This window comes from Orcinus orca, chromosome 16 (assembly GCF_937001465.1).
Source record: "Orcinus orca chromosome 16, mOrcOrc1.1, whole genome shotgun sequence".
NCBI classification, from domain to species: domain Eukaryota; kingdom Metazoa; phylum Chordata; class Mammalia; order Artiodactyla; family Delphinidae; genus Orcinus; species Orcinus orca.
In genome coordinates this window covers 67,454,370-67,466,758 of record NC_064574.1, presented here as the reverse complement: position 1 = coordinate 67,466,758, position 12,389 = coordinate 67,454,370, and the positions used below count along the sequence as shown (strand labels likewise).

The 12,389-nt window shown below is 48.5% G+C and overlaps 1 protein-coding gene across 2 annotated transcripts in view; it reads left to right on the top strand.

The window, feature by feature from the left end:
• COG7 (component of oligomeric golgi complex 7) overlaps window positions 1-12,389 on the top strand; it is an 84,227-nt gene that overhangs the window by 44,794 nt on the left and 27,044 nt on the right. For both annotated transcript variants that reach the window (XM_004268574.4, XM_033425973.2), the window contains 4 exons: window positions 947-1,063; window positions 3,164-3,229; window positions 8,990-9,176; window positions 10,802-10,942. In XM_004268574.4, coding sequence (XP_004268622.1) covers window positions 947-1,063; window positions 3,164-3,229; window positions 8,990-9,176; window positions 10,802-10,942 — 511 coding nt within the window. The remainder of the gene's footprint in view (window positions 1-946; window positions 1,064-3,163; window positions 3,230-8,989; window positions 9,177-10,801; window positions 10,943-12,389) is intronic.

Sequence of the window (12,389 nt, the reverse complement as noted above, 5' to 3'; positions counted from 1 at the left end):
TTTTATACTTTTCAGGGAGCTTTTGTGCCTACTATTTCATTCATTTCATTTTATTTTATCATCATGACAACTCTGTGGGGCAGTACAGAAGTCATCATTAAGTCCATTTTAAAGATGAGGAAACTGAGGCCCAAAGACAGCTAGGTACTTGCAGTGCAGGTCTGTCATTGACTCAGGACATATTTCTGGATGTTTCCTTTATGCCCACGTCTGTGTTAATTCCTGGGGATACGATTATGACCTACAAATGGATAGTCCCTATTCTCCCAGAGCTTCTAGTCTGATGACAGCAATAAACATTAAACACATACATTAAATAAGCTATTTAATTATACTTGTGTTAAGTGCTATGAAGGAAAATATGTGGTATAGGTGGGAGCAGACAGCAGTCTGTGAGGAGGGAGAGTTTTCAGTTTTGAATCCAGTTTCATGCTCCTGTACCATTAAAGTCGGGCTCTTGCCTGCCATGGAGCTTGGCTGTTTAATCTAAATTCAAGGATTTGAGTGGTATAGAAGTACCCTGGATATCAGTGAACTGCCTTATGGTATCCTAGGTGACAGTTGGGTATTATAGTGGGACCATGACGTTTTAAAACAGTTCTTTGAATCAGCTTCCAAAGAAATGCCCCTGTTAGGATGAGGGAGTAATTAACCAGCATCATCTCTCACCTGGTTGGTCAGAGTCTTGGTCTTAGTGGCCATCCCCTTCCCCCCTCATCTTGAGCATCTCTTAAAGCCGCTCTGCCAGGTGAGAAAGACAGTCTTGCCACATAGAGGAGACCTTTTTGTGGTCAGAGCTTTATAAGTAGTGACAACCCTTGGTAGGATAGCCTCTGAAGGTGCTGTCAAGGTCATTAGCAGTTTGTCCCAAGCTGTATAATTCCAGGTGTCTCTAGGTCTGAGGAGTTTTTGATGATACCACTGTCATTTTTTTCTGTCCCCATAGGTATGTGTCTGATTTCACCAGTACTCTCTACTCAATACGAAAGAAGTATAGGCTGGATGATATTCCTCTCAACTCCCTTTTTCAAGAAGATTGGGCGGCTTTTCAGAATTCCATTAGGTAAAGTGGGGGTAAACATGCATCATATAGTATATAAAAATGATAAATGTGTGTGTAAGGCGTTCTTTTTTCTCTCTTTCACTGCCCCCCCTTTTTTAAAGCAAATACTCTAGACTCTGAAAACAAGCCAATAAACAAAAAAAACAAGGCAAACCAAACAAACACCAAGAAGACCCCTGTTGCTCTTAAAATATTTTTAAAAGTTCTTTATGAATTCATCTCCTTTGGTGACTTAAGTTTTTTTATGTTTGGTTTGAGATTTTTTTTTTCCCCTTAGCCTATAGTTTCTACAAACGTAAAATAAGTTAGAGCTTTTATTTTAGAAAATGCACAGCTGATTAGATCCTGTTTCTGGATCTGTGCCACAGAACTAAATGGTAAGTCAATGCTATTTGGCCTGCAAAGAGCCGTGTAAGAGTTCCGTGAAAGGCCTTGAGGTGACCCTCCCAAGTCGTTGTTGACAGACAGATTCTGGCGTAGCCTGTGTGACCTGTGGGCCACTAGGTAGACACCATGTTGCCCTAAGCCCTGAGGTCTGGTGGGAGTGTGATTGGCAGTGGCCTGAGGAGTTTGGCCCTTGATGTGTCCAGCCTGAGGGAATGCCCTGGCAGTCCAGTGGTTAGGACTCCGTGCTTCCACTGCAGGGGGCACAGGTTTGATCCCTGGGCGGGGCACTAAGATTCCGAAAGCTGCATGGGACGGCCCAAAAAAACCACAAAAGATGGAAGCTCTGGAAGCACTGGGCCTGCATCGTCCCAAGGCTGTGACCCGAAGCCTCAGTTGACTAGGGTGTATGTTCTCTGTTGTGCTGTGGTTCTCCCACTCCTATGAGGTCTAACAACTGTACTATCAGCCTGAGATAAAAAGCGATCTAGATATTTCTTTTCCTTACAACCATTCTTTGCAGACATACGTTCTGAAAAGGCAAGCTGCTCTCCCCCCACTTACATTTCTTGCCTGACCCCCGGCCTAGGTGGTATGTGCAGAGTGCCCATGGCACATGTGGGTCTCAGTGCAGATCCAGACCCTCCAAAAGCTGTCTTTAATCAGGGTAAACCCGGGGCCTCCCAGGACCATTTGGAGTGTCTCCTCATGGGCTCTGATCTGAACTTTTTTTTTTGATGAAATTTAATGTTCTAGGTGCCAATATCCCTTATCAGCTGTGGCAGCTTGGTACACCAGAAAATATTATGCGCAAGGTTGTTCTCTTGTAACTGGCGTGAGTGGAATATTTCACTTTCTCATAAACCTTTCTTATGATGGAATGCCTAGATATCCTGGTGATGATAGACACTTTCGGAGAAAGTTAAAAGTTAACTAGACCTAAGATGTTTTTAATCCTTGGATTTGTCCTGACATTATAGTTTGGTGTTGAAGGACTCAGTAGCTGGAGTTTGAGGCCTAGCATAAAATTACTTGAAAATTAAAGGATTATTAAATACAGAAATGATCATTCAGGCTTATCTCTGAGAAACAAATGGATTAATCTTCATCTGCCTTTCATGTGATCAGAGAGAAACAATTCTAAGATCAAAACAGTTTTCTCTTCTATGCCTGGCAAATAGCAGGCAGCTCACAAATATTAATGAATTTTGGTTTTTAAATTTTAGATACAAAGAATTTCCAACCCATTTTATTTGTTTGTTTTGTTTGTTTTACTTTTTTGTCCACGCTGTGCAGCTTGTGGGATCCTAGTTCCCTGACCAGGGATCGAACCCGTGCTCCCTGCAGTGGAAGCGTGGAGTCTTAACCACGGGACCTCCAGGGAATTCCCTCCAACCCATTTTCTTAAGGACAAAGCCCAAAAGCAACCTCAGTATTTTTGGAAATGTAAAATTATTTGAGATCATGTTGGATAGAATTGTGATTCATAGCAGAGAGACACATGACAGGAGGATATTAGAAGGGACCAGCATTTCCCTTTTACATGAATTACTAATGAATGGAACGTTTCAGGTAGGCCCTCAAATGGTTAACTGCTTTCCCACAAACCAGCACACCACCAAAAGTGGTGAATAGTTAGAATTTTTATGAATGGGACAATGTTTGTCCTGTAAATGTCGGCATTCCAGATACTTGAAGTGCTTTTTGTTTGTTTAGGATAATAGCCACCTGTGGAGAGCTCCTGCGGCAGTGCGGGGACTTGGAGCAGCAGCTAGCCAACAGGTAGGAGAGGGCTGTGGGCCGGCCCCTGGGCTCTCAGCTGGGGAAGACCTTGATAGAGTGCGCAGCACCGTCTGAAGCCACAGAGCTTGAGGACTCTCTGTACCTAGGATACGAGGTGTCACTGTTGTCACCATTCAGCATTTATTGAGCACCTAAAAGGAGCAAGGCTCTGACCTCCTTGGAACATAACTTTAGTTAGATATGGAAGTTTCAGCCTAAATGAGGAAGCAGTACATGTTGTCTCCAAATTATGAGTGGACAGGGCTCCCGCTGCATGTTTGCAAGTCAGTTATTGGGGATGGAAAGTTATAGGCGGTGCGAGGTCCCCTGGGCCAGCCCACAGAATTGGGATGAATCCGGCCAGCCTGCCTTCTGGGTTCTGCAGTAGGATTCTGTGCTGCGGAAGCCGGTGTGTGTGTCAAAGGAGGATTTCTGGGGTCAGGCCCTCCATTCTGATACCTGCCAGGGCTTTTACACTGCCCCGAAGTGACCCCATTCGGACCTGCTTTTCCCTCCAAGGGCTTCAGGCTTCCCAAATGTCCTCACTTCTTCAGCGGAATTTCTGATTGCCGTGGTGCAGCTGCTTTCTCTGTCCTGCAGGAATTCAGGGGAAGAAGTCTGTTTCCTACAGCGGTGTTAGGGCCTAGCGGCAGTCCCTTCACCTCTTTCTGGGATAACTCAGAAAGTTATCTCTGCAGGAGGAAATTTCTGGCAGTGGTACAAAGTGAAAAGCAAGCTGAGGCCTCGAGACTGGGTGGGCAGTAGGGCTGAGCTGCTGGGGAAGGTCGTCAGACCGGCCGCAGGGTCAGGGCTCTGAGTTGGTCATTTCTTCTCCTCGCCACTCTTTGTCTCCTTTCATTTCTGAACCCACGGGTTGCCTTCAAGTCCCAAGATTTTTTACCATGGTTCTCATTATGGAGAAAGCCTTGCGGGGGCCAGGGGTGCGGGGGTGGGTTGGAATGGGCAGCTGTTGCAGTTCATAGCTCCCAAACAGCCCAGCATAGAGCTCATGTGACTTCTTGGAATGAATAAAACCAGAGCACCACAAGCATACAGCAGAGTGTGTATAAATAATATAAATGATGAGGTAAACGCCCCCTTCCTCCCCCCCCATTCCCACACACACGTATGCTCATGTTTATATGCACGTGTGTGCGTGCACACAGACATGCACACGGTGAGGGGAGCCTATGGCGGAAGGGTGAGTAGGTCTGGGTTCACGAAGGGCCCCTAAGAAAAGGTGAAAATTTGACATTTATATATTTAAAAGAAAGCCATGTAGCTTATTAGTTTCTTGATTACGGTGGTGATTACAGCCTGGGCCCAGCTCAAAAATTAAAAGTTCATGAGTGTACAAAGTATTAAAAACTGAAAATCTACTCACCCCAAAAATTCTTGAGAAGAAACTTTAACAGCCCCCCTGCCCCATCGCATTTGTTTTTTTGTTTGTTTGTTTTATTTTGTTTTTTGCAGTACGCGGGCCTCTCACTGCTGTGGCCTCTCCCGTTGTGGAGCACAGGCTCCGGACGCGCAGGCTCAGCGGCCATGGCTCACGGGCCCAGCCGCTCCGCGGCATGTGGGATCTTCCCGGACCGTGGCACGAACCCGTGTCCCCTGCATCTGCAGGCGAACTCTCAACCACTGCGCCACCAGGGAAGCCCCCACATCGCATTTGTTGAGCTCTGCCATGAAAGGCTTTACATGAATTAACTCCTTAATCCTCCCGGGGCGTCCAAAGAGATAGGTACTATTCTTACCCCCATTTTTACACATGAAGAGACATTGAGGCATAGAATTTGGCACCGGTAGTAACTTTTTAAGTAAAAGGAATTATCTGTGGAAAGAGCTGTGTCTGAGGTGATGCATCTAAGAGGCAGTGATCTGAACCTGGACATCAGCTGAGTCATCCCGAGTGTGTATCACCTCCACACTGTCCTTCCTCACAGATGAGTGTCCGTCCTCAGACTTGGGTTTCTCTGCATATATATCAGACGTCTTTCCATATCAGAACGCATAGACTTGCCTTAATCTTTTAATGAAGATGAGTATTACCTTCTAAAGGGTAAGGAAGGATCTGGTTAAGAAGGTGAATGGGGGCATGACAGATAAAGGTTGAGCCCCTCTAACTGCATTTTGCAGCCCAGAGAGGCTGAGAGCCTGGCCCGAGCTTTGGTGTGAGATGAGAACAGATTGGGTGTATCCAAGGGAGCCTTTTTAAGAGGTGACGTCATTCTGGAAGCACTGAGCCTGGGAAGGGAAAAGAGTAACAGTAATCATCTGTGTTCCCATCAGGGAGCCTATGCATGTGACTGCCACCTATAAAGCTTATCTCCCTGTCGGTTTCACTGGCAGACCCAGACTGCAGCTTAGGACCACTCCCCTCGGGTGGCAGAGGCAGTAGCTCGAAACACTGCAGATTACTTCAGTAACAAGAGTGACATTGGCTACTGGGCTTCTAAGATCACCTGTTTGCAGACAGAGATCGTTTTGTGATTAGTGGGGCGAGTAAAGCAAGGTTGAGTTGGGTGTCACCCGGGGGTTTCTCTTGTACTTGGGTGACATACAGGGAGATTGCTGTGGTTCCTCTATACTTTTATGGTGCCCACCACTTATTTTTGGAACAGAGGTATTTTCACTAGGACAAGGTTTTAGTGGCACAGTTCAGTGGGACAGTGAGGTTTGGGGAATCCAAAATAAATGTCCAGGTTCCTATGGCTGAGGAGTGGGCAGCAACTTTTCCAGAAAAGGAGATGAGTTGAGGAAGGAGATGGAATTGGGATGTTAGTCCCTCCCTCCTCTGCTCATACTCACTGCCTTCTCCTGGCTCAGCAGGTAGCACAGCACTGGCACATAATGGACTCTCCTGTTAATCTCTGAGCTTCTGAGGGCAAGCTCTATGTATAATCATCTGATAATCGCCAAGACCTGGCTTAGAGCCCATTAAAATGATGAGAAAACGTTTCTTTTTTTTTTTTTCTTTATTTTTGGCTGCGTTGGGTCTTCGTTGTTGTGCACGGGCTTTCTCTAGTTGCGGCGAGGGGGGGCTACTGTTTGTTGTGGTGCGCAGGCTTCTTGTTGCAGTGGCTTCTCTTGTGGAGCACGAGCTCCAGGTGCACGAACTTCAGTAGTTGCAGCATGTGGGCTCAGTAATTGTGGCTCATGGGCTCTAGAGCGCAGGCTCAGTAGTTGTGGTGCACGGGCTTAGTTGCTCTGTGGCACATGGGATCTTCCTGGACCAGGGATCGAACCGTGTCCCCTGCATTGGCAGACGGATTCTTAACCACTGTGCCACCAGGGAAGTCCTGAGAAAATGTTTCTTTTTTTTTTTTTTTTTTGCGGTACGCGGGCCTCTCACTGCTGCGGCCTCTCCCGCTGTGGAGCACAGGCTCCGGACGCTCAGGCTCAGCGGCCATGGCTCACGGGCCCAGCGGCTCCACAGCATGTGGGATCTTCCCAGACCGGGGCATGAACCCGTGTCCCCTGCATCGGCAGGCGGACCCCCAACCACTGCGCCACCAGGGAAGCTCATATTAGATTTGGTTTTTATTTTAGAGCACACTATTGTGACATTTTAAAGTACAATTTTTTTTTAATTAATTAATTAATTAATTTTTGGCTGCACTGGGTCTTCGTTGCTGCACGCGGGCTTTCTCTAGTTGTGGTGAGCAGGGACTACTCTTCATTGCGGTGCGCGGGCTTCTCATTGTGGTGGCTTCTCTTGGTGCGGAGCACGGACTCTAGGCGCGCGGGCTTCAGTAGTTGTGGCACGCGAGCTCAGCAGTTGCGGCTCGCGGGCTCTAGAGCGCAGGCTCAGTAGTTGTAGCTCACGGGCCTAATTGCTCTGTGGCATGTGGGATCTTCCCGGACCAGGGCTCGAACCCGTGTCCCCTGCATTGGCAGGAGGACTCCTACCCACTGCGCCACCAGGGAAGTCCCTTAAACTATAATCTTTAATACTCAAAACATTCCCAGCATAACTGTTTTTCTTCAGCTTGGATGGCAGACTGATGCCACTTGCCCCTGGCAGCCTGAGACTGAGACACGTATTGCAGTAACCCCAGGAAGGAGAGCTGACTTCCCGGAGGGCAGAGACGAAAGCTCAGCTGTCAACTTCCTGCTCACCAAACCCAGGGTCACCTGTCAGTCAAAGAATAATTACGGAGCGCCTGCTATGTTCCCGGCACTGTGCTAAGTGCTGGGAATTCAGAGATGAAGACCACTCCGTGGTTTAGCCTCACCATCTAGTGTGTAAGAGAGGTGAAGGCTGGTGAAGTTAGAAGACTGAGTGCCTGGGGGGATGCCCCTGGGACCGGTCCTTGAAGAAGGAGTAGGATTTTTCCCGGTGCACCAAGGAGGGGAGAGCATTTCAGATCACGGGAGCGTGCGAGCAAGACACGCAAGGGCGTGAAGCATGGTGTGTGGGCTGGGGGCGGTTGGCATGGTAGCGGGAATGTTTGTAAGGATACAGGGGCTCCAGCGATGGAGGGCGCTGGGGGCCATGCCTAGGCATTTTTAGTTTTATCTTGGGGAGCACTGAAGGATCTTTGGGAAAAAGACAAAATCAGATTTGCCTTTTGGAAAGATCATTCCAGTAACGCTTAGGAGGACAGATTAAATGGAGTGTGGAAGGGAAGGCAGCTATGATCCAGACAAGAAATAGTGAAGACTTGGAAGTAATGCAGCGGCAGGGACAGGCCACAGTTTCACAGAGAAGAGATGCAACCGAAATTACCGGTAGGTGTAACCAACAGGGAAAACTGTAACTTGACCTTAGTGGCAGAGGCAGGTGGCTACTTGTGTCAGCAGTGGTTCCTGAGGAAAGTCCTGTCCCCAGGATTTGTTTGCAAGTACAGGCATTTCTTGACAAGCTCATGGGATTTGTTTTTGAAGAAGTGAGTGCCTACAGGCTGCCATGTCCAAAGTGATCTTTTTTATAAGAAATTGTGGTAAAGGAGGCACTGGGGAACTAGGCACAGTTGGGATGTACTACAGTGTCTAGTCTTTTGGCTACATAGGTTTGTATAATTCTGTACACATTTAAACGTATAGGCCGAATGGTGAGGTTGGGCTAAGGAGGAAACAGAGTGAGGATTTTCGGCATCCGTCAAGGGAGGTCATCCTTGTTGGAGACAGAGATCCTGCTCCCAAGCAACGCCAGAGGTTGATCATCCCATAGAACCTCCTCCAGGCATTGTTCTTTCTCGGGAAAGCACCAGGTTCTCTCAGTAGATCTCTCTAAACCTCAGAAGTAAACTTTACGGTGCCGATGAACACAAACACCACACGAGCCCAGCGTGTGCGAGAGTGTGAGTCCTGTGGATAGAGGTGTGCAGCGAGCTGCTGTCACTCTTCTCCAGGGGCACTGTTGTGTCTCGTGCCTCTGACTGCGGTGCCAGTGGCTCCCCTGGCTTTGACTGTTTCAAAGAGTGATGCTAATATAGCTCATATATAGAAAGTGCACAGTATTCCCAGATTGTAGTGAATGGACGGCTGCCCTGTAGGCTGTGCATTATATTAGGAAGATGGCATATTCTGTTAGAGTGTTAAATAGGAAATAAAAACACCTGGTGTTTATTGTGTACCTGAGGTCCAGCTCCCTCCTAAAGGATCAAGGGCGTCTCCATTTCCTTATAAAATGGACCCTAAATCAATCTGCCTCATGAGGATATCCTGGGATTTAGTAAGGAGCAGTCTGAATGCTCCAAGAAGAAAATTCTATACAAATAGCTCGGGGCATAATGGTCATCACTTTCATTACAGGATTTTGTCCACAGCTGGGAAGTATCTCTCTGAGTCCTACAGCCCTCGGAGCCTGACCGGTTTTCAGGATAGCATCTTGACAGACAAGAAGAGCTCTGCCAGGAACCCATGGCAAGAATATAATTACCTTCAGAAAGACAGGCCTGCCGAATATGGCAGTTTAATGGAAATACTCTATACTCTCAAGGTATGAGACCTGACTGATGGCATTCTTGCAAATGAAAACTTTTCCCTTGCCACTCACCCTTTCCCTAACCCAGGCTTTCTGCCCCTGTGTGTGGGCCCTGGGCTGTGGCATGCCCTCCCACATCTCTGTCCCGTTTATGTTGGTGTTTTAAGAAGCTAATCAACTAAACTGGGGTCGAAGCAATTGAAACACAGCTGTAGGAGGAGTTGGATAAATGGAGCTTTATTACCGACGAAAGGGAGGCTGGAGAGTGTGGCTCTCGATCTGCAGCCGCGGGAGCTCGCTGTTCTCCTCTCCGGAGTTAGGCCCGTCAGCAGAGTAAGCGGAGCTGGACGGCCCCGGGCCCCCACGCGGGCACAGCCCCCCCCACCCCCCCGTACTGAGTGGCAGAGAGGGGACTGGAACTCCTGTACTGCGTGGGCGTGGGCAGAACCTGGGAAGGTGGACCCCAACCCAGGAGCCAGAGGAGGAGCAAGGTGGGGAGGAGCCAGGAGCGCCCCTCGAGTGCAGGTTCTTCCGTGTGGCAACACGACGACGTGGGAATCAGTGTTCCCTCCTGGCAGTTCCTTTGGTTTAAACTCTTTGTTTGTCTACCATAAAATGGCCCTTGACTTTGAGCTTTGGGCCTCTTGGGGTCCAGGGACGGGGGACCTCCCAACAAATGGAGTGAGCCACATGCTCCCTGGGAATGGCCTCAGGGTTCTTAAGGGCCACGGCCTCCTTTCCAGGGCCACCCCCCACCCCCAGTCTAGTTGAACCTCACTCTCGGTGATAAGCCAAGGAGGTACGGCTGTTCCCATAGCACCAAATTCAATCTGAAATTATCCTGATGGGCCGCGAGCTCTGGAGGTGACTGCACAGTGTGCCTCAGGATGTGTCTGAGGCCTCAGCGTTGCCCTCACAGGGTCTCCCCCATCCCTCTGTACCTTGACCCACCAACTGGCTGCATTTGAGCTTGACAAACACTTCTTGAAGCCATTCTGCAAGTTCATTCATCCGTGCTTCTGTGATTACGTTAAAGCAACTCTGTTTATCTTTATTGCTGATCTGATTTATGTCTGTTTGTTGTAATCAGTTCATTTATAATAGCAAAACTAAGGTTACATTTTCCACCTCTGTGTTTTCTCAGGCTGTTTGGAATACCTCAGGACTCACACAGGTGGTGCATACTCTGGTGTACAGCCGGGTATAATTGACCTGACCACACTGGGAATCAGGGCTCTGTCTATCACTCTTGTTTCTACATGACACTTCCGATCATTTTTTCCTTCTTCCTCTATCCCTGAGGGACAGTCACAGGTTAATTTTTCCTAAACTACCAATCCATGAGCTTATATTAGCATAAATGCATCAGAGTCACCTGGGAAAGTGAATGAAAAATATATCAATAGTTTCCTGGGCTCCAGAACCCCACTGGATCCAGATGCAGTAGTTCTGTGGTAGACCCTGGGTATCTGTAACTCAGCGTGCTCTCCAGGGGGTCCTGGGGCACAGCCAGGTTTGGAAGCTACTGTAGTAGAGAACCCTCTTACTATTTTCCTTTCAGTGGCCTTTCAAAACCCTTAGCTAATACCTTGGTTGGATTCAGGGCATAACAACATGCCTTCTGCATTTTCTTGTCTTAGGAAAAAGGGTCAGGTAACCACAACCTGCTGTCGGCGTCTCGAGCGGCTCTGACTCGGCTTAACCAGCAGGCCCACCAGCTGGCTTTCGATTCTGTCTTCCTGCGCATCAAACAGCAGCTGCTCCTCATTTCCAAGATGGATGTAAGTTTCCCACCAACTGGAAAACGTGCCCCTTCACCCCCCAGCCTAGGCCTAATGTCCCCTTCCCCGAGCTTTGGGTGGTGCCCCCTCTGACTCTCCTAGGCTAGAAGTCCAGCTATAGAGTCACTGTTCCCTTGCAACTCATTGCTTAGCGAGACTGTCCTATCTTAATTGTAGTTACCGTGATGCTGTGTTTTCAGACTGTTTCTTGGGATTATTACTATTGCTTGATTAACTTTCACAGCAGCTTAGCTGTGCCCTCTCAGGGAGAAGTAAGGGAGATTATGTGCCACTGGAAAAGTTGGGGCCGGTCAGAGGAGCTAATTGTCTGATGAGGTTGAATTGTTTTCGTGCCAAACATTTGTGGAGACTTGGTTCTGGAACTTTATTCAGGAGAGTGCCTTACTAGATTTGATCTGGTGTTTTTGAGGAGACTTTGAAGGGTTCTGCTCTTTTCTATCCTTGATACTCTTTCTATTTGGCTGTTCTTAGAACATCTCACTTTCCTTGCCTTGCACACTCTTCTCTTTTCTGGTTGTCCTTATTCCTTTTCAAGGAATTGCCTATCAGTCCTGTTTTCTCTACTGGCTCTGACTTTCCCTGGGTCCAGATCGCATGACTTTCCTTTCAGATTTCTGAGACAGTCCCCTGATTAATTTTTCTCACTGACTCCTCAAGTCTATCTGGATTTGGCTTATTTTAAAGATAGTCTTGGGACTTCCCTGGTGGTGCAGTGGTTAAGAATCCTTTTGCCAATGCAGGGGACATGGGTTCGATCCCTGGTCTGGGAAGATCCTACATGCTGCGGAGCAGCTAAGCCCGCGTGCCGCAACTACTGAAGCCCACGCACTCTAGGGCCCACGTGCCGCAACTGCTGAGCCCGCATGCTGCAACTACTGAAGCCCGCGTGCCTAGAGCCCATGCTCCGCAACAAGAGAAGCCACCGCAATGAGAAGCCTGCGCACCGCAACGAAGAGTAGCCCCCGCTCGCCGCAACTAGAGAAAGGCCGCACGCAGCGACGAAGACCCAACGCGGCCAAAACAAAACAAAACAAAACAGTAAAGATGGTCTTTTGGGAAAGATCCAGTTATGGGCTTTTACTAGCCGAGAGATCCTTTAAGGGAGTCCCTTGCTTTTTGCTGCCCTCCGGAAAGCACACCAGGCCGGGAGCCAAGGGCCGCTCGCTTTATTCACCGTATGATCTGGTTAGGTCTGTGCGAAATGCCGGGGGATCTACGCCGACCAGATTTTGCACTTCTGGCCTGGCTGGGGCAGGGCTGTGTGTGGGGTTGGTGGTGTGGGGCCCCTGCTGTCACATCCTGGTGGAAGTGCTGTCGATGGAGCTGTACCGGGCACCGCCCATGCGTGGTCTTGTTGGGTCACATGGCTGAGGCTGTTACCTCCTCTGTGAGCCTCATCTCCTTATCTTTAAAATGGGGATACAGT